Source organism: Zingiber officinale, chromosome 3A (genome assembly GCF_018446385.1).
Source record: "Zingiber officinale cultivar Zhangliang chromosome 3A, Zo_v1.1, whole genome shotgun sequence".
Taxonomy (NCBI): Eukaryota; Viridiplantae; Streptophyta; class Magnoliopsida; order Zingiberales; family Zingiberaceae; genus Zingiber; species Zingiber officinale.
The window spans coordinates 34021234-34041691 of record NC_055990.1 but is presented as its reverse complement, the minus strand read 5'-3'; the positions used below and the strand labels follow the sequence as shown (position 1 = coordinate 34041691).

The following is a 20458-nucleotide window of genomic DNA, read 5'->3' as shown; positions in this document are numbered from 1 at the left end:
AAAAAATTGAACCTTCCTCGGACATTATATCTTAATTAAACACTTGCATAAAAATTAAGAAAGTAAAATTAACAAGAAGAGGCACGAAGGATTTACTTGGTTACAATCGGAGAGGTTGTTAATCCAAGGAAGTTGAAAAGCGTACTAAATTCTCTTTCAAGCGGAGAAGCCTCTTTACAACAATTAAAGCATTCAAAAAGCAAAGCTAGACAGAAGAAGTTGTTTACAAGTGTTTTATTTTAGCTTCTGGAACTAGGGTTGCGTTTATAGCCCTGGTCGGGGTGTTTGGAAGGGTTCTAGGCGCCTGGGAGGATAAAACTTTATCCCCGTCACAACGGATCATGTTTGACGTGATTCGGATAACAATTAGGGTCTAAGCACCCGAAAGGGTTCCGGGCGCCTAGAGTCTGGCGAGTCCGAGCGCCCGGACCAAGAAAGTCAACTTCTTGTTGACTTTTGGTCTCGGTCTTTCCCTCCGATTCTGCTCACCTTGGTCCAGGTCTTCTGCTCCGGCTTCGCTCGTTTGGGTGATCTCGACCATCCAGAATAGGGCTCATCCGAACCCAACTTCCGGCCTTCGAGTAAGATTCCGCTTCGACTTCTCGTCCCTCGGAAACGCCGCGTGCCTCCTTCTCGTCCGCCCGCGTTCTCTTCCACAGCACTTCATCTCTCAGATGCACCAAGTCATCGACTCTCTTCCGTGCCGTCCTTCTCACTAGCTGTGTCTTTTGCTCGACTTTCTGTGCTTTTAAGTTCTTGCACACTTAGACACAGGGTTAAAAACTAACAGGACCTAACCTGCTTTGGTTGATCACATCAAAACTACCTTGAGATATTAACAATCTCCCTCTTTTTTATGTGAGTAAACCCAAGTTAAGTTAGGGTAAACCATAAATAAATAATTATAATTTTTGCAAATTTTTTTTTGTAAATAATAGTTATTCAAATAATAGTTATATATAAAAAAAATAAAATTGCAAGTACAAAATTTTTAACAATTGTACTATCCCCCACTAGACTCAATCTTCATTACTCCCCCTTTTGATCACATTAAAAATGGGGTAAAAAAATGCTACTTAACAATGATAAAAAGTCTTAGGGATATGAAAATTTTAGCATATTTAAGGCAAAAAAAAAAGATTTCATATAAATTTCATATGTGGAAAAAAAATTCTAAAAAATCTTTAATATTTAGACAATTTTAACATGTGAAAATTTTCTTACAGTTAAGTAAAAAAGTTCTCGAAAAGTTAACTTTTAAATAATTTCTAAAAATTTTGACATACATTTTAAAACATTCTTATAACCACTAATTACTTAACAGTAAATCAATTAAATTTAGTAATTGACTTCCAGGTTGTGGCGATGCACTAGGTCTTCTTGGTTATTGGAGCATCAACCACTTCTACACAAAATCTCTTAAAGAATTTTAAACATTTAATTTTCTTTTTGAAAGCCCTTAAAAAAATAGTCTAAATGTGATTTTGGAATCCAAAATAGGTTCCTTCCTACATGATTAATTAAAAACTTCCAAGGAATACATTTTCTAAGTAATTTTCTAATTTTCCTTTTGTAATATCTAAATTACCAATTTAATCCTTTATAGTTCCTAAAAGTTGAAGCAGACAAATTTAAACATGTAGAATATTTCAGATTTTCTATTTGATCCTTTAAATTTGTATTCTCATTTTTCAATTTTTCATTTTCAGTTTTGATTTTGTCGAGATCTTCTAATCGACAAGACATAGCTAAGGTTGATTTTAACTTTTTATTTTCTTTTTCTAATCTACAGTAATTTTTGAAATGACTTGTCAAGAGGAAGAGACTGTACCTGACTTACCTTGTCGATCCTACAATCTGAAGCTCCCCTGAAGTGCTGCTTTCTTCTGATGTCGCTCCCCTTTCATCGATGCTCTCGATGCTCATTTCGGAGGAGCTTGCTTCATCTTCGTTTTCTTGGTGATTTGCCACTAGCACAAGTCCGGTGATTTCTTCGATCTCTGATTCGGATGATGTGTCATCCCACGTTACCTTTAGATTATGCTTGGGCCGGGCTAGTTACTTGTTCTTTTCCTTGTCCTTGTCCTTGTCCTTCAATTTTGGGCAATTATCTTTTATGTGTCTTTCTTCATTATAGTGGTAGCATCTTATCTTTCTTTTTCTCTTTATACTCTGCACTTGATTAAGTTTATTAGATTTAAATAATTTTTAAAATTTCCTTACCATTAATGTCGTTTCGTCATCGTCTAGTGATGCCTCAAAATCTGGTTTGTCCATTTTTGCTTTTAAGGCAATGTTTTACCTCGATTTCCTTTTTAGACCTGCACATCTTGACTCATGAATTTCAAAGGTTGAAAAAAGTTCTTCTAAAGTACTTACCTCTAAATTCTTAGAGATAAAGTACGCATCTACTAAGGTTGACCATTCTGGAGTCCTAGGAAATGAGTTGAGCATGTACCTTAGCGAATCTCAATTGGTTACCTTTTCTTTGAAATTCGTGAGTCCGGTGATGAGCTCTTTGATTCTTGAGTGGAGGTGTGCGATGGTTTCGCCTTCTTCTAGCAGGAGGTTGCTGATCTGGTTCCAGAGCAGGTCCCATCTCGCTAGTTTTGCCTCCGAGGTCTATTTATGTAGTTCTAGAAATTTCTCCCAGAGCTCCTTGGCTGACTCGTAGGCTCCAATAAGGTTGTCTTCTTGAGGTTGTAAAATGCTAAGCAGATGAAACTTTGCTTTGTCGTTTGCCACGAAGTCGGCTTGCTCCTTCTTTGTCCACTGATATTCTTCTTTGTCTTTCGGGGTGACAAAACCATATTTAATCATTATTAATAGTTCAAAGTCTGTCTTAAAAAATATCTCCATTTTTTTCTTCCAACTCGGGAATTTTTCCTCAGATTTTGGTGGATAGATGCTCGGTCCGACCATCTCGTGTGCTTCATTCAGCGGTTAGTCCTCCTGAAGCAAACTTGGCTTTGATACCAATTGTTAGGACAGGTGACGACTGGCTAAAGGGGTGTTAATAGCCCTGCAAAAAAATTGAACCTTCCTCGGACGTTATAGCTTAATTAAACAATTGCATAAAAATTAAGAAAGTAAAATTAACAAGAAGAGGCACGAAGGATTTTACTTGGTTACAACCGGGGAGGTTGTTAATCCAAGGAAGTTGAAAAGCGTACTAAATTCTCCTTCAGGCAGAGAAGCCTCTTTACAGCAATTAAAGCATTCAAAAAGCAAAGCTAGATAGAAAAAGTTGTTTACAAGTGTTCTGTTTTAGCTTCTAGAACCAGGGTTGTATTTATAGCCTTGGTTGGGCACCTGGAAGGGTTCCAGGTGCCTGGGAGGATAACACTTTATCCTCGTCGTAACAGATCGCAGTTGATGCAATCCGAATAACAATTCGGGTCTGAGCGCCCGGAAGGGTTCGAGCGCCCAAAGTCTGGCGAGTCCGGGCGCCCAGGCTGGGTCCGGGTGCCTGGACCAAGAAAGTCAACTTCCTATTGACTTTCAGTCCCGATCTTCCGCTCCGGTTCCACTCGCCTTTGTCCGGGTCTTTCGCTCTAGCTCCGCTCGCTTAGGTGATCTCGACCATCCAGAATAGGGCTCACCCGAACCCAACTTCCGGCCTTCGAGCAAGCTTCTGCCCCGACTTCTCATCCCTCGGAAATGTCACGCGCCTCCTTCTCGTCCGCCCGCGTACTCTTCCGCAGCACTTTGTCCCTCGGATGCAATGAGCCCGTCTGTTCTCTCCCGTGTCATCCTTCTCGCTAGCTGCGTCTTTTGGTCGACTTCTTGTGCTCCTAAGTTCCTGCACACTTAGACACAGGGTTAAAAATTAACATGACCTAACCTGACTTGGTTGATCATATCAAAACTACCTTGGGGTATTAACACTAGATTCATTACTGTCTCTTCCTTGCAATGGTCAAGCCAGAATGCTATTTGGATCCATACCATATGCTATTAAATGGATATGGTTCTTATGAAGTCTGGTAATGGATTACCCCTGTCACTAGGGCTCCTCGGTCATAAATCAGAAGAACGCACTTATACTCAATAACCATAGAGAGAGAGATAACAATTACGTCTAATTCTCTACTTCCTTGTGGGAATTGCTTCTCCTTTCAAGGTAATGTCCTAGATGTCTGGACACAGGTTACCCATGTTATTAGGGACCCTTGGTCATACAATCTAGGATATTTTCCCTATGGGATTAACAATTCTTCACAAACATTCAATCAAACATGAGAATTAAGCTCAAGCACAATACATGAATATAAGATCAAATAGATACAAGACATGGTAATGTCATATAAATAAGAAATTCGCATATTCTTGAGTTCTTATATCAATTCATATCACAATTACTCTCTTAATCCTAGAACAATAGATTTACTCCATGGCACAAAGGGAAGAATCCAAAGACATAAGAATTGAAAGCGTCAAAATCTAACTAGAAGAGGAAGGGAGAAGAAGCTTATCCAATTGCATTGACTGATCTTCGTATCTAATCCTTTGCTTCTAGAGTCGATGAGATGATGAAAATGGCCTTGAATCGTCAAATGGAGAGCGGGGAAAATATATATTGACACCGAGATGGATCTTCCAAAGGGATAACCTTCCTCCCCTTTGAAAGGGGAAGAAATCCCCTTAAATAGTATTGGGCACGAGCCTGGCATGGCCCGTGCCACAGCGGTGTGGCATCCACATGGCCACTCTCTGCTTGGCCTCGGGTTAGTTGGCACAATCATGTGGATTCACACGATCATGTTCTGTTTAGTCTCTGGACGATCCACATGGTCGTGTGGATTCCACATGGCTAAAGTTTGCTCATCCTCTGGAAGGCCACACAGTCGTGTGGATCCACATGGCCGAGGCCATCTTCTTCTTTGCTTCTTGGCACGACCACGTAGAATCACACGGCTAGAGTCTTCTCCACCTCTGATAAATGGCACCGCCGTGTGAACTTCACACGGCCAAGCCCTTTGTCTTCGTTTGTTCTCCGAATCATCTATGAGCGTCGTTTTCGCCTCAAAAGTGACTCCTGTCAACAGAAAAACACACAAAGAGCAAATCTCTGATAAAGAAAAATAATTATGCTAAAAATATGATAAGATGTATAGAAATGCATAGATCAAGCGCAAATAAAGTATGTGAATATGCGTCAAAGTATGTATAAAAGTGTATATAATCTACTCACATCATTTTATAATGAAAGCTTCTACTCTTCAAAGTGCAGAGGAGGTGGGCCAATTTTTAGAAAGGTGTTAGAGTGTCAAAATGGTCGGTCCTTTTTTGGAAATACATCGATATTAGCGCACAGAGAAAAATTGACACTATATAAAGGGTCTCCTCCTAATGACACAAGTATGGAACATTACACACTCAGAGCTCATTGTTCACTGCATTCTTTGTCCTCTCGGCCACTTGTTTGACTTGAGTGTTGGAGACTCTTCTCTAGCCCGGTTGCTAATGTTTTCTTCTCTCTATTTCTCTTTTTTGACATATAGGATCGCTTAGCGTCTTCTACTTCCCGCTGAAAGTTTTTGCATAGTCAACATTGAAGTCATTTACCTAGCACACAATCTTTCCCGATTTTAGATAGGATCAATGGAATCGAGTCACATAGATTAGGTTTATTGAGCTAGAAGGATAGTCTCCAAGGGATGTCCAATTGGCTAGAGAGTAGTAAGCTTACTATACTAGGACAATGGATCAATTCCTGGTGAGCGCATACCCTATGAAAAAAAAATCCCTCTCATCCACTAGTCACTTGACGGCCGGTTATAAACTGATCTTATAATTTACCTCCTTTTATATAATTTAAAGACAAATTATAAAGAATATTAAAAATGAACATAATCACTTTTTACCGTAACTAAGGGAGAGTATTATATGTCTAAGTATCAAATTGAAAGTCATATTCATTAATTAGTTAATAAGCCAAAATTATATAAAAATAAAAATATAGAAAAATGAGTATATATATCTTAATTCTAAGTGTAATAATATTTATTTGGAATGCATGAAAATGAAAATATGAAAAATGAATATTTATTTGGAACTCTGGTATTGCAAATGTCAAATACAAATTTGAGGTCTGTATAACTTAAATATTTTTAACAAAAAATATTATTAAAAATATTTGATGATAACTACTTGAATCAATTGACTGATATTACTTTTAATTAAGTAGTCAATCGATTAATAATTTAGATTTTAAAAAAATGCTCCGATTTTATACTAAAATGTCGTTCAGAGTTTCAAATGGAAGATTGGATTTTAAATTTGATTTCGTACCCAAATGTTTACCTCCGTAACGAACGCCCAACGTATGAGTGTCCCTACCGGTGGGACCCTATTAAAATATTATATCAAAAAGAAAACAAAAGAGAAAATTGAAATCGAATTAAAAGAGGGAAGAAAATTGATGCGAGATGCTCCTGAAACGTCCTGACTCTGATACCACTTGTTAGGACCCGTTACTCGGATAGAGGGGGATGAATAACCCCTGCATAAATACAAACAAAAATGAACTTTTTTTGGATTTAAAAGAATACTTGCATAAAAATAAGAAATGAACTGAAAGACAAAGGTACCGAAGTTTTACTTGGTTACAACTGGGGAGGTTATCCAAAGAAGTGGAACGCACTAATATCTCCTTCAGGCGGAGAAGTCTCTTTACAGCAGTGAAAGCTCAGAAAAGAAGAAGCTAAATGAAAACTGAAAGCGTACAAGTGTTGTTACTCAATATGCTTGTTGTTTTTTAGTTTTTGGACTAAGGCTGTATTTATAGTCTTGGTCGGGGCGCCTGGAAGGATTCCAGGCGCCTAGAGTGGGATAGAATTCTATTCTCGATGCGTCGGTCAACGTCCACGTCGAACATGATAAAAATCAGGTTCCGGGCGCCTAGACCCACAAAGTCAACATAGTTGACTTTTTCGGTTCGGGCCCTTTGTTCTGGTTCTACTCGTCTCGGTCTGGGTCTTCCATTCCGGCTCCGCTCACTTGGGTGATTTCGGCCATCCGGAATAGGGCTCACCCGAACCCAACTTCCAGCTTTCTCGAGCAACCTTCCAATCCGGTTTCTCGTCCCTCGGAAACGCCGCGCGCCTCCTCATCCGCCTGCATACTCTTCTGCAGCACCTCGTCCCTCAAACGCATCGAGCCTGTCGGCTCTCTCTTGTGTCGTCCTTCTCGCAATCTATGTCTTTTGCTCGACTTCTTGTGCTCCTAAACTCCTGCACACTTAGACACAAGGTTAGACACAAGGTTAAACACAACATGACCTAACTTAACTTGTTTGATCACATCAAAACAACCTTGGGGGTACCAACATGAACTTCACACGGCCAAGCCCATTCTCTTCGTTTGTTCTCCGAATCATCTACGAGCGTTATTTTCGCCTCAAAAGTGACTCTTGTCAACAGAAAAATACACAAACAGTAGATCTTCGATAAATAAAAGTAATTATGCTAAAAAATATGATAAGAGGTATAGAAATGCACAGATCAAGCGTAAATAAAGTATGTGAATGTGCGTCAAAGTATGCATAAAAGTGTATATAATCCACGTACATCATTTTATAATGGAAACTTCTACCCTGCAAAGTGTAGAGGAGGTGGGTCTATTTTTGGAAAGGTGTTAGAGTGTCAAAATGGTTGGTCCTTTTTTAGAAATACATCGATATTAGTGCATAGAGAAAATTTGACATTATATAAAGGGTCTCCTCCTAATGACACAGGTATGGAACATTACACACTCAGAGCCCACTGTTCCTTTCTACTGTTCACTGCATTTTTTTTCCTCTCGACCACTTGTTTGACTTGAGTGTCGTAGACTCTTCCCTAGCTCGGTTGATGATGTTTTCTTCTCTCTATTTTCCTTTTTTGACATGTAGGATCGCTCAGCACCCTCTACTTCCCGCTCAAAGTTTTCGCACACTCAACATCAAAATCATTTACCTAGTACACAATCTTTCCCAATTTTAGATAGATTAGGTTTACTGAGTTAGAAGGGTAGTCTCCAAGGGATGTCCAATTGGCTAGAGGGTAGTAAGCTTGCTATACTAGGACAATGGATCAACTCCTGATGAGCACATATCCTATGAAAAAAAATCTCTTTCATCCATTAGTTACTTGGCAGCATACTATAAATTGATCTTATAATTTATCTCCTCTTACATAATTTAAAGACGAATTATAAAAATTATAAAGGACATACAAATGAATATAATCATTTTTTACTGCAAAGGAGAGTATTATATCTTTAAGTATCAAATTCAAAGTCATATTCATTAATTAGTTAATAAGCCAAAATCATATAAAACTAAAAATCTAGAAAAGTGAGTATATACATCTTAATTCTAAGTGTAATAATATTTATTTGGAATGCATTAAAATATGAAAAATGAATATTTATTTGGAACTTAGTGTTGCAAATGTCAAATACAAATTTGAGGTCTCTATAACTTAAATATTTTTAACAAAAAATATTATTAAAAATATTTGATGATAACTACTCGAATCAATTGATTGATATTACTTTTAATTAAGTAGTCAATCGATTAATAATTTAGATTTAAAAAAATGCTCCGATTTTATAATAAAATGCCGTTCAGAGTTTCAAATGGAAGATTGGATTTTAAATTTGCTTTCGTACCTTTTCTTCGTACCCAAATGTTTACCTCCGTAACGAACGCGCAACGTATGAGTGTCCCTACCGGTGGGACCCTATTAAAAATTATATCAAAAAGAAAACAAAAGCGAAAATTGAAATCGAATTAAAAGAGGGAAGAATATCGATTCAAGATGCTCTCGTCTTAGGTTTGGTTTGTGATTCCCCGTTCGGATTCGACGGAAGGGTGAGGATCTTCGCCCTCGGGGTAGGAATCCCGGCCGCATGCGTCACGCTCTTCTCGTCTTATGTTCCTATCGAGCATGATCGTAGCTTACCTCCTTTGACGTTTCCCATTTTTTTTTCTCCCTTTGCGGTTTTCTTTTGCCTCTTAGATCGCAGGTTTGGTGGTGGAAGTGGGAGATTTGGCGTCGGATTTGACAAGTCTTGGTTTCCCTTGTTAAAGATCCGACCCTTTCTTGGAGAGCCTGCTGCATGTAACTTGAGTCTTGAGGTACCCGAGGGTTTCTCTTGTTTTGGGGGTCTAAATCAGTGAGTTTATATCTGCACGCCGAAGTCCTCTGTAAATACCAAGTGTTCTTTATTTATTTCGGCATTGTGAAAGAAAAGAGGGATTCTAATATTATTTTTTAAGTTGGGCAAGGAAATCAAGCTAGTCACATAAATGGGCAAGCAGGTCAATGAGAAGATAGTTAATTCTGGATGCAGTAGTTTTCAGAAATTAGCTTCTAAACGAGATGAAGAACGTTCTTCTGTTGATGATCTTGTTAATGGAGATTGCTTGATGAATCCTGGGGAGTATGTCAGTAACCATGGATCAATTCTCAGCTTGCAGCCATGGATTTTCAGAAAAGGAAGCTACCTAAAGGACAAGGAAATGACGAAGGCTAATGGTGATCATTTTGAGAAAATGGGGTCTGAAATGGATGTTTTCAGTAATAACTCACTTGCAGAGAGCTCGCCAAGGAATGTCAATCTGAGTTATAAAAGTGGTAGAGGTCAAAGCTCGCTAAGAAACAGGTCTTCTCGCTGCAAGTCAAATAAACCTCTTTCTTCCTTGGAAAACTGCCTCATTCCTCACCTTTACAATGAAAATTTTGAGTTTAAAGAGTTTGATTTCAGTTCTTCTTCCACTTTATCAAGCATGAGGCCACTTGTTGTTACTGATGGAAACAAGATAATCAGAAAAAATAGTTATGATCATGTAGACGTGAATTTTGATAGTGGTATAGACAACACAAATATGGAGAATATATCTGGGGTTTCTCCTCTTCCTGGATTGAGGACACCAAAAAGAAAGAGCAGAGACATACTGCCTGATAAATTAGGTCCTTCCAACACCAGGAGACCACGGAGGCTTATCCATCGCAAAGGTACTATTGCCACCATTTTCCTAATAGTAGTGTTTTGGGTTGAAACTGATGTGATTTGTTTACATATGTTGTTCCTCTTCCTTTTCACATATGTTGGATGGTTTAGACTGAATTGGACTATAAGGCTTTTAGAGTTAAGTAAGATGGCAAGTAGCCTTGAGTATTTAGACAAGAAAAGTTAGTATTGTGACAACAGAGAAGAGAAGAAAGGGTTACACAATTATTAAAGGTGTCAAATAAAATTCACTCTTGGAAAATGTTATATTTAATGTCATTAATGTGAAAAGGTCTAAATTTGTTGAAGATATTAAAGGGTATCTTTATATGACTGATCGGCTACATTGAAAGGAAAGTCCATTTGCTCTGATATCACTTATGTCACAGTATGCCTAATTGAGCAAGGAACGAATCCTAGCAAAGACCGAGGAATTACCCTTCCATGTGATGACTAGCTTCGGTTTCCTGATTTACTCCCTCCTAGTGGTGTGGGGTACAGTATGCTTACATGTGAGAACTATCTCCTTAACTTTGTTAGGCTCAATTAGAAGCCCAAAAATTCTTCAAGTCAATCTTAATAGTAGTTTGCTTTCAGTGTGTGCTTATAAACCTTTTTGATTAACCCACAACTCCATGTGAGACTAAACTAGTGTGTCATAGATACCTTAAAGATTAAAGGATCCTTGATTAGAATATTTTGATTGTCACATTTGGCTTTCTTTTTGTACCAAGAGCGTATTCCTTAATTTTAGACATTTTGGAAAGTATGATAGACACAAGAGAAGGTTTCCATGGAGATGCATGATTCAATTAATGTTCTTATGTTGTCAAAATTACTGCAAGGTGATGGACTCAATTCAAAACTAATCTCCTCTTCTTCACCAATCCAAAAGGACTGAAGTTGAGTTCTCTTCTCTGTTTGCTTTGGTTAGATTTAATGTTGATCTGCATCTACTGTACTTAACATCATTACTAAGTTAAATTTTGTTAACAAAATGTGGATCTCAACAACATAATGAGAAGCTTGGTTATGAGGGTATGTGCATGTTCAAAGACAATTATTAGATTTTATATTTATAAAAAATTTTAATAAGGATACAAAATGTGAGAGGTAGGCGAGAAACATGTATTGACCACTCTGTTTGTTTTTTTTTGGTCTTGTTTAATTGGACTAAGGTTCAATTTTGGTGGGATTCTTATCTTGATAATATCTTGATTCACATACCATCACACATGAGAATAGAAATTACATTTAAACATTGGAGTTTCTGGAGATGAGATATTTTTAAGTTAGGATTGTTTAAGATGTCGTGACTGCTTTGTTTTTATCCAACTCTCATGTGCGTGTAGTTTTTACAAATCTATGATCTGTACATATAATGATTGAATGTCCTGCATCTGGTTCGTACATCTTATGAACATCCATCAAGACCAAAAACATTTATTGTTAAAGTCCTAGTCAAGATGATTGTTTTCTTTCCTTGTTTCTGTTGCTTCACACGATGTACTCGTACCAATTCATCAACGTGTTATCAATGGCATGACATTTGCACGGCCTAGGTGTCATCCATTTGGATATGCCACATTTAATATGGAGGAACTGAATTCCGTGTCGTGGATGTATCATTGCCATGTCATCTTCATTGGGCGTACCATTCTGTGTGGCATGTCAATGAAATGATTTGTGTTATTTCTCTCTACATGTTAGTCATACTGAATTGAGTCATAAGTTGCTTAGTTTTATGTGTCAAATTCTCATTAATTTCTCAATTAAGTTTATGAAAATATCCTGTTCATTAATGAGCTGTACAACTTTTGTTTCAGACTCGGTTGATGTGTTACATGTCTTCTCTGTTGGAGTTAGCTTTGGAATAATATCGGCTATACTATCCAATGAAAAAGAAATAGATAATTTAAAAGACAAGCTGAAGAGTTCAGAAAACTTGGTTCAGGATTTGCAAGAGGAATTGGAGATGAAAGATACTGTAATTGTAAAAGAATTGGCTCATGAAGCTTGTGGGCATGAGAAACCAAGTGATGTCAATTCTGAGTTAGAATTAGCCGTGAAGGGTAAGAATAACCAGATACACTCGCCTGCAGAAGCATCAAGGAGTGAAATAGAAGCGGAGCTTGAGATTGAGCTAGAGAAATTAGAAATAAGCATGAAGTCTGGAAAAATGTCAGAGCTTGATGAGGTAAATCAAATATGTTTTCTAGTTCTTGTGAATTTTTTGAACTAAAAGTAGATATTTATATATAACTTGCACTTTTCCATATTTGTTCAAACTTTCTTAATATGTTGTGCTGCAGTTAACCAAATTTGACAAACTGAAATTGTTTTCCTATATTAATTTTTCTAAAAACCAAACCAAACTGAAATGAAATTGAAATTATGGGTTCAGGAGGAACTGATATATAGTATTTTTTTTTCAGCTTTTGTTATTAAATTATAAGTTTTATAGATCAGAATTTATCTTATAAAATCTAACCTTTCAAATTATGGTTTATATTGTAAAACTTCTTGTTGCAGCTTCATCCAGACCTACTAGCAGATGGAGAACTAAAAGGAGAGAAACTCCCTGGCAGGGTCTTTGAGGACCAGTCGACTAGTGCAAACGACAGCAGAAGCTCCTCGCTGAACCTGATACGCGATGCAAACTATTCAGTTTCACCGTGCGAGCTGAGCTTACGTCTGCATGAAGTAATTCAACTCAGGCTCCAAGAACGGATTAAAGAACTAGAGACTGCACTTCATCAAACACAGAAACAGCTCCAGTTGCTAGAATCAGATCACCTTCTCACTCACAGAGCCTTCTCCAGCAGCGACATGGGATCTTCCTCGAATCTGGATAGCCCAACTGGCACTGCAGGAAACTTTGCCTTGGTCCGGCCATTTTGCTTGAACCTCACCGGGGAAGCCTTGGATGCATACGATGAAGTTTACGAAGAGTTTGTGCAGGCGACGAACATGGAGCAGAACCAGCCAACCACAACTTACTCGGGAGACCAACGCTCGCATTACTTGCATTCATCTGACAAGAATTTGATAGGGCAAATGGATGAACCAAAATTTAGCGGGAGAGAATCGATGGGGGATCAGAAGTTGAAGAACAAGGGATCATTCTACCGAGATGAGATTGATGATGAGTATGATAACGACGGCGACAATGAAGACGAGGATGAAATGAAGATTTTAATTGAACAGATTTTAGAGAAAACTAGGCAGGGATCACCTGCTGTGCAACATGTTCAAAGAATGCTATTTTCCATGGATGATTAACCTAAAGGTCCAATTTTTCTAGTGATGTGGTGCATTCGTACAACTAGTTGTTCAATTTTCTTTGCACAAAGAACAGAATGAACTCTTTTGGAAGAATTTTTGAATCTATTTTAATCAAACAAATTAAAACATAAATTAGTGATAAAAATCTATTCATCAAATTTACATGTATGATGTTGGTCGCTCACTGACTAATCCAACAATTTAATTATCATCTACCAGTTGGATTTTAATTAATTTTGTTAAAATTTATAAGCATTAATTAAATTTTAAAATTAGTTTTAATTTTCTTTTAGATGACTTTAAGAAGTTGGTATTTTATTTTTAGCTCTTTGGATCCGGAGGAGACCCAAAAAAGGTCTCTGCGCCTCCTTTCGGCTCCAGCGATGGCAGATGGAAACCCTAATTCGAACCCCGGCGTCCTCGAAAGCTTGGGCGAGGAGATCGTCCGCATCGTCGCTCCTGTTTCCGCCTGCATGCTCCTTGTTGTCCTCCTTGTCACCTCTCTCCACGCTGGCGGCGACGGGGGAAGCGCCGTTACCTCCATCGCTACCATCGCCTACTCTGAGGAAGCCTCCGATTCCTTTTGGGACAAACTGGAAGGCGCCCTCCTCAACTCCCTCGTCTTCGTCGTCGTCATCACGGTCCTCACCTTCCTCCTCGTCCTCCTCTTCTACTTCCGATGCATGCGGTTCCTGAAGTCGTACATGGCCTTCTCCTCCTTCGTCGTCCTCGGCTTACTTGGCGGACAGATCTTTCTGTTTCTCATCGCGAGGTTCTACGTACCCATTGATGTAGTCACCTTCTCGCTCCTCTTGCTCAATTTCTCCGTCGTTGGAGTTATGGCGGTGTTCTTGTCGAAAGTTCCGATCTTGGTTAACCAGGGGTACTTGGTGACGATAGGGGTGCTCGTGGCCTACTGGTTTACGCTTCTACCGGAGTGGACCACCTGGGCTCTTCTGGTCGCGATGTCCTTGTACGACCTGGCTGCTGTTCTGTTACCTGGCGGGCCCTTGAGGCTTCTGGTGGAGCTGGCAATCTCCAGAGATGAAGAATTACCTGCATTAGTTTACGAGGCAAGGCCAGTGGAGCAGAATCAACCGGGGGCTGGAAGGAGGCTGTGGAGAGAAAGGAGGGATACTGCTACTAATTCTAGTTCAAACTTAAATGGTCTGGAAGCTGGAAATCCAAATCCACAATCACAGGAAGCAAATCTGGTCGTTGCTGAAGAAGATGCAGCTGTTTCAGCAGTGACGGCCCCATTGCTACCGCCGCAATTGGAAAGGCGCAGAGAAGAAGATGCAGAAGGAATTGGATTAGGTTCTTCAGGAGCAATCAAGCTGGGGCTGGGGGATTTCATATTTTACAGCGTTCTAGTCGGTAGAGCAGCACTATATGATTTCATGACAGTATACGCTTGTTATCTCGCCATCATGGCCGGGCTTGCTATCACTTTGTTACTTTTGGCAGTTTACCGCAAGGCATTGCCGGCTCTTCCAGTATCCATTGCTCTTGGTATACTCTTCTATCTCTTGACAAGGTATTCATTGGAAGTGTTTATGGTCCAATGTTCAACAAATCTTTTGATGTTCTAACATATACGGAATTGTTGTTGAAAAGGAAACAACTGAAACTTGTTTGCAAATGTATGTTCTATGCAATGATAAATTTCTGCACAATGATACTTTTGGATGATCCCACAAAGTTTGCATTTGGTATTGAGCCTTGATGAGCTATAGTCCACTTTAAAGTGATTTTCATAATTGAAATTTGGGGCTTCACTCAAATCTTGCTTGAAGTATGCCTCGCTGCTTGCTAGATCCTTACTTTGCTGCATTAGTAACAAATAATAAGTGCCTTTCTTTGTTGAGGCATTGCCATGACCAAAAGCAAGAACAAGCATGATTGTACAAGGCTTCTATTCACGGTGAGGGATATCAAGAATTGCTTAAGTTAATGAAAGCGTTCATAAAACAACATTAAGTCAGTTTCACACTGGAAAAATAAATGCAAATTTTGATAGTTTCTCCTTCCTATGAAAGAAGTTTATCTTCATGAAAAACTAATATCTCTATCTTCATGAAAAATATAGAACATATCATGTTTAACTAAGTTAAGTTATTGAGAGCCTTCTTCGATGGAGAACTGGAGCGGCAAGGAAAAGGAGCACCAGTGATGCTTGCTATTGGCGAAGACAACAGCAAGTTGATATAGATATTACATGGAGAATGGCTATACGCCAACATACATTTACAAAAGTGTAAAAGGAATATGAATGATTTCTAAGAATTGGAAAGACTAGAAGGGCAACTTCTATCAGCAGGCATTTGATAACATATCCTGCAATTGCATAGGAAAAAGTTCATCACTTTCGTCGACTCTGCAATGACTTGGGGGAACCTTCAAAAAGATCGAGCAAAAATTCTTCCAAGTCGTTTGACGTGTACTTGAGGTATCTTTCCCGGTGTCTATCATTGTCCAGATGGGTGGCGTACCTACCTTCAAACATTCGATATGGTTGTATCAATTGGGCAGAAAGAGAGATCTTCAGATCTTCGCAGAGTTTTTTATTAGGAATTATCCATGAAGTCTGCGCCTTGTAAGCCTCCTCAAATGCAAGGTTGAAGCCTTTGAATCTGTCCTTAAGAACTGACAAAATAGGAGTGCTAGAATTATGCTTGCAAATCCCCTCTTCCCTTAGAAAAGAGATGACAGAAGACCATGCATTCCTCTCATAATTCCATGCATGCATTCGAAACTTCCCAATGTGCGCACGAATCCATTCGTCGCCCAAGAAGCTTCTTAGCTCAGAACCCTTAACTTTGTCAACCATATAACAGACATTATTCATGATGAAGATATTTTTCAGCGAGTCATCTTGGTAAAGTCGGGATTTACAATCGATGTTTTCTTCCAGAATTGCAGTCACTATCTTCAGATGCCAAGCCAGAGGGGAAGAAGTCTGTTCACCGTCTCCTGACAGTGAATGGTCATTCTCATGAGGGCCTTCAAGAATCAAATTGAGGGTCTCACTGTATGCAGAAAGGGCCTTTATGTAGTTCATTACATATTTTGTAAGGTGATGGATGTCACCTCTAGCAAATGCAGTGGATGAAATGTTTGATCGAATCTTATATTTGAACTCCTCTAGGGTCCTCCTCACAGATTCTTCTAATCTCGCTGAAACTTCACTGCATTCTGTCAAAACATTTGAACCTTTGTCTTCTGGGAAGAACTGCTCCATGTCCACAAGAAGATCTTTTAGAGCCTCGTATGTATTGAGTGTCTGGAATAACATCTCTGGGGTTGTAGGTGAAATGGCTATGGCCATGACAATGCTGAGAAGTTGAAGGACAGAACTCTTTGTGATATCGAGGAAGCAAGACTCTCCGACTGAGCTTGGATGTTGCTCAAAGACAAGATCACAGAGTTGTCTTTCTCTGGCAACACAGACCCAAATGAAAGAACACAACGCTGGGATCAACTTCTTTATCATGCTACTCAAGACTTCCCACTCCATTTTGAGCACGTCTTCAATGTTGAGTCTCTCAATTTGAAGAACCGACAGGCATTCCTCGAGAGCACATTTCCTGCTTATCACATAAGCCTGACAACATTCTTTATCATAGTTGGATCGAAACATCAGATTGGCAATGGAAACAATATTAGAAATCAGACCATGTTGGATTGGAGCAATCCTAACTTTGTCAGCCTCTCTAACAGCATCACGGCAGGGTGCACCGTCAACTGATTCCTCACCAAACGAGCTGCTTGAGAAGTCCATGCTATCATCTTCTGCAGAATGAAATGAGATGTTACCAGGTTCTAATGGCTGGTAACATTGATCTAAAAGCTCCACAAACTCATCCTCAAGTCTGACCATTCCCATCTGAAGAATGTTTTGGGCAAAAGTGAGGAGTTCATTGTGCTTTTCATTTTCACTGCTCGATTGTAGTAGTCCAAGAACTTCGCTAAGCTCCCGGATTACATCCACATCTCGAACCAAGTCTGATATCAGTGACTTCTCAGATTCCCAATTGAGGATCTTGTTGTGTAATCCTTTCAACTGCTCTTCAATATCGCATAGTGATACTTCTTCTGCAGTTGTCAAGTTGGAGAACCGAACACCAAGATCTACTGCAAGCATTTCTACCACACCACTAAATAGGTTCTCTGTCTCTTCCTGCACAACATGCCTGCCTTCCACCTGAGAAGCTCCTAAATACACACAACCAGCCATAGGATGATGCAGAGATGCTTCTGTGTAATTTACAAACTGTTGGGAGTTCAGATAATTGAGATATTGAACCTCAGGTGAATCAACTTGGGAAGAAACCCCCCAAATCAATGACGAACCCTAACAGAAGGAATCTTTATGGAAATTGTGCATGAAGAACAGACACCAACGACCTAACAAAACACCACAAAGTATTGGTCTTCCTGGTTTTCTGTTTTCCTTTATAAATATTCAACCTAGTTTTCTGAAGAACCAGACAAAAACCACAAAATTAAAGCAAGAAAGTGCAGGACTATGAATAAGAACGAAAAGAGCCAAAAGGGAAGATACTTACCGGATGATTTCCAACTCAAAACACCCTCTTCATCGATCCAACGAAGACGAGAAGCAGAGAGCACCCAGATTTCGAGTCAGCATCCACCAGAAGACGGGAAGATGAGGGATTTGTTTATAGAAACCCTAGTCGAGGGCTCAAATTCCACCCCTTTCCTCGATCTGCTTGAGGAAGGAAACCTGATGACAACTATGCTCGGAGGAAAGTAGTAGAATTCCGGGTGCCTCTCTCCCTTCCTCGGCTTCGTCTTCTTCGTCTTCCCATGGGCCATGGCGGCCTGCCGTAGCATTGACGTCAAAATGCCTGCAAGAATTGATTCTCCGATTCACTCGTGGAGATACCTTGCTTTTAATTAAACGGGATTGTGGGGACTGTTCGAGCCGCCAATAATAAGAAAGGTAGTTGTGATGTCAAGATGTTTTCTGAGGAAGTGGAACAGCAGGACTTTAACGGAGAACGCAGCTCAAAGCACGGCCGCTGGTGCAAATGCGAGATCTGACCGTTGGATGCTGTTGCAAACACTCTTTAAAACCGTTCGTCTTTTCCTACGCGATAAGAGCCGTCGGATTCTCCACGGACGATACTGGAGAGCGGGTGTGGACCGGATGACTTTGACTATGAGCATTTGCGGTCAAGTACTAAAAGGAGCCCACGACTCGTAGTCCCCACCGTTCTACCGAATTTAATGGGTCCCGCAGTTGATTGATCACCAGAAACGGACGTGTGTACAAATTACTTACTTATACATAATTTTTTTAATACAATGAAAAATAATATATGGAAAATAATGCTTATATACATCACAAAACTGTAAGTTTTTTCAATACAATAAAAAATAGAGATGTGTTTTTAAAAATTATATATTTTACTAGCATTTCATCCGAGAATAAATCTAAGTTGCAGTAATTATAATTTCGTAATTATTATCATAACTATAACCGTTATAATTTTATAGTAAATATAATATGTACTTATTTTGTTCAATAATATTCATATAACTACTATAAAATTATAACTATAATAATTATGATTTCATAATTATTATAATATAAATTTATCATGTTCATATAACTGACTCATAGGTTCATAATTTAATACAGACATAAGATAACAATGTGAGTATAATTGAATGCTTTATGATCCTGTCCGAATACTAAGCCGATGGTCACTGGAGACGTGGTGCTCTCGCTGACTCCGCGTGACCCTCTGAGTGATGTAGACCTCTAGCGAGAACCTGCAAGCACAAAACTGAGCCGGGAAGGGGTTCCCGGCGGTGGCCCTCCGATGCTCAAGTCAGCTTCCGGCGGCAAGAAATCGGAAGAGAATGACGAGAACTATAGCTACAGTAATGAATAGCGCATACCTCCGTTGGGGTCTGGGGGGTCCTTATATAGGGCTCCCTGAAGGCGTGTGCACGCTTATCGAGACGTGCATGTTTCTCAAAGCATACCTGTAATGAGTGTGTCAAAAAAGCGTGTCTGACGTCATACCTCAATAGTACAAGCATATCCTTGACATGACAGTGGAAATTTCCGTCGTATGATTCTCTGTCTGATCCAGCCGCCGACCATATTGTCTGTCTACGACGCTTGTCTCGAGGAAGATAGAGTTACATGCTCCTTTTGTCTTGTCCCAAGCCGAATGGAAGAACCGTTCGGCTAATGTCGCGGTCGATCGAGCGGGACATCTGCTCAGCCAATCCTACGGCGGCCCGGGCGCTGCCCGAGCGAACGGGAGAACCTTGATGGCCATGGTTCCCGCTCGGCCGAGATGAAAACCGCTTAGTCCTCGTCCCCTGCTGTTAAGCCGAGCTAGTCACCCGCCGGACGTTGGGAGCTCGGACCCGAGTCGAGCCGATCTGAAGTGATGACCGCTGACTTTTACTTTAACTATTGACTTTGACGTCACACGTGGCCTAAGACCCTCTGCCGGGTGGGGGCTCTATCTTTCTGCCGGATCACTTTATAAGGAGTTTTTATCAACCCTACCTTCCTGATTTGTCAATTGCTTGGCTTAATTGGGCAATCTAAACAACTAGATGAGCTAGACATAATGACCAACTTAGACAAGTTAATCAATTCAGTTGGATTAGACATTAAAGTAAGTTAAGCAATTTAGATCAAAAACAAGAACAATTATATAATTCCATATATCTTTCTCATTAAAATTAATTCATAGGTTTCTTTAATTATCTCTTTGTGGTTTCAAGCACATGACTGAAGACAGTTAAATTTGAGTTTAATTTAAATATATTTCTAAATCGTATTTGTCCACATCTTATATTATATTTTTGACCATAAAGGAGCTTAAACTGAATAATGAGTGATTGCCATCCCTGTCGGTGACTGAAATAGTATCTTATTAATTGGGAAAAATGCTAGATGCTGTATAAACTATTTTAAATTCTTATAAATTGTATAAATTAGATAGTGATAATATATAGAAGAAATAAATAAGATAACAAAACACACCACTAATAAAGAACTCAAACTTGATGACTTATGTAATGATGAGTTAAATAACATGACATACAATTAGTTCGATTATTTTTCATTACAATAATCTGCATCGATCTGCAAATAATTTAAAATCTTCCATTACAATAA

The 20458-nt window shown here is 39.3% G+C and overlaps 3 protein-coding genes across 4 annotated transcripts; 2 read left to right on the top strand and 1 right to left on the bottom strand.

Annotated features, from left to right (window-relative positions):
- The first annotated feature begins 8767 nt into the window (after positions 1–8767).
- LOC122051705 lies at positions 8768–13339 on the top strand. Of its 2 annotated transcripts, XM_042612936.1 has the most exons (4): positions 8768–8878; positions 9006–10004; positions 11826–12196; positions 12532–13339. In XM_042612936.1, exons 2-4 carry the CDS (start codon positions 9296–9298, stop codon positions 13279–13281), a joined length of 1830 nt encoding a protein of 609 aa, XP_042468870.1. In that variant the 5' UTR covers positions 8768–8878; positions 9006–9295; the 3' UTR covers positions 13282–13339. The 2 variants fall into 2 exon arrangements, with proteins under 2 accessions (XP_042468870.1, XP_042468869.1); XM_042612935.1 differs by having other exon boundaries at positions 8774–10004.
- A 282-nt stretch (positions 13340–13621) lies between these two features.
- LOC122051706 (presenilin-like protein At2g29900) lies at positions 13622–14926 on the top strand. The gene has a single exon (XM_042612937.1). It carries the CDS (start codon positions 13668–13670, stop codon positions 14874–14876), a length of 1209 nt encoding a protein of 402 aa, XP_042468871.1. The 5' UTR covers positions 13622–13667; the 3' UTR covers positions 14877–14926.
- A 458-nt stretch (positions 14927–15384) lies between these two features.
- Positions 15385–18279, bottom strand: LOC122051704 (exocyst complex component EXO70E2-like). Its single transcript, XM_042612933.1, has 2 exons — positions 17853–18279; positions 15385–17762 (listed from the first exon to the last, which is right to left on the bottom strand). Exon 2 carries the CDS (start codon positions 17519–17521, stop codon positions 15647–15649), a length of 1875 nt encoding a protein of 624 aa, XP_042468867.1. The 5' UTR covers positions 17522–17762; positions 17853–18279; the 3' UTR covers positions 15385–15646.
- Between the last annotated feature and the right edge of the window lie 2179 nt (positions 18280–20458).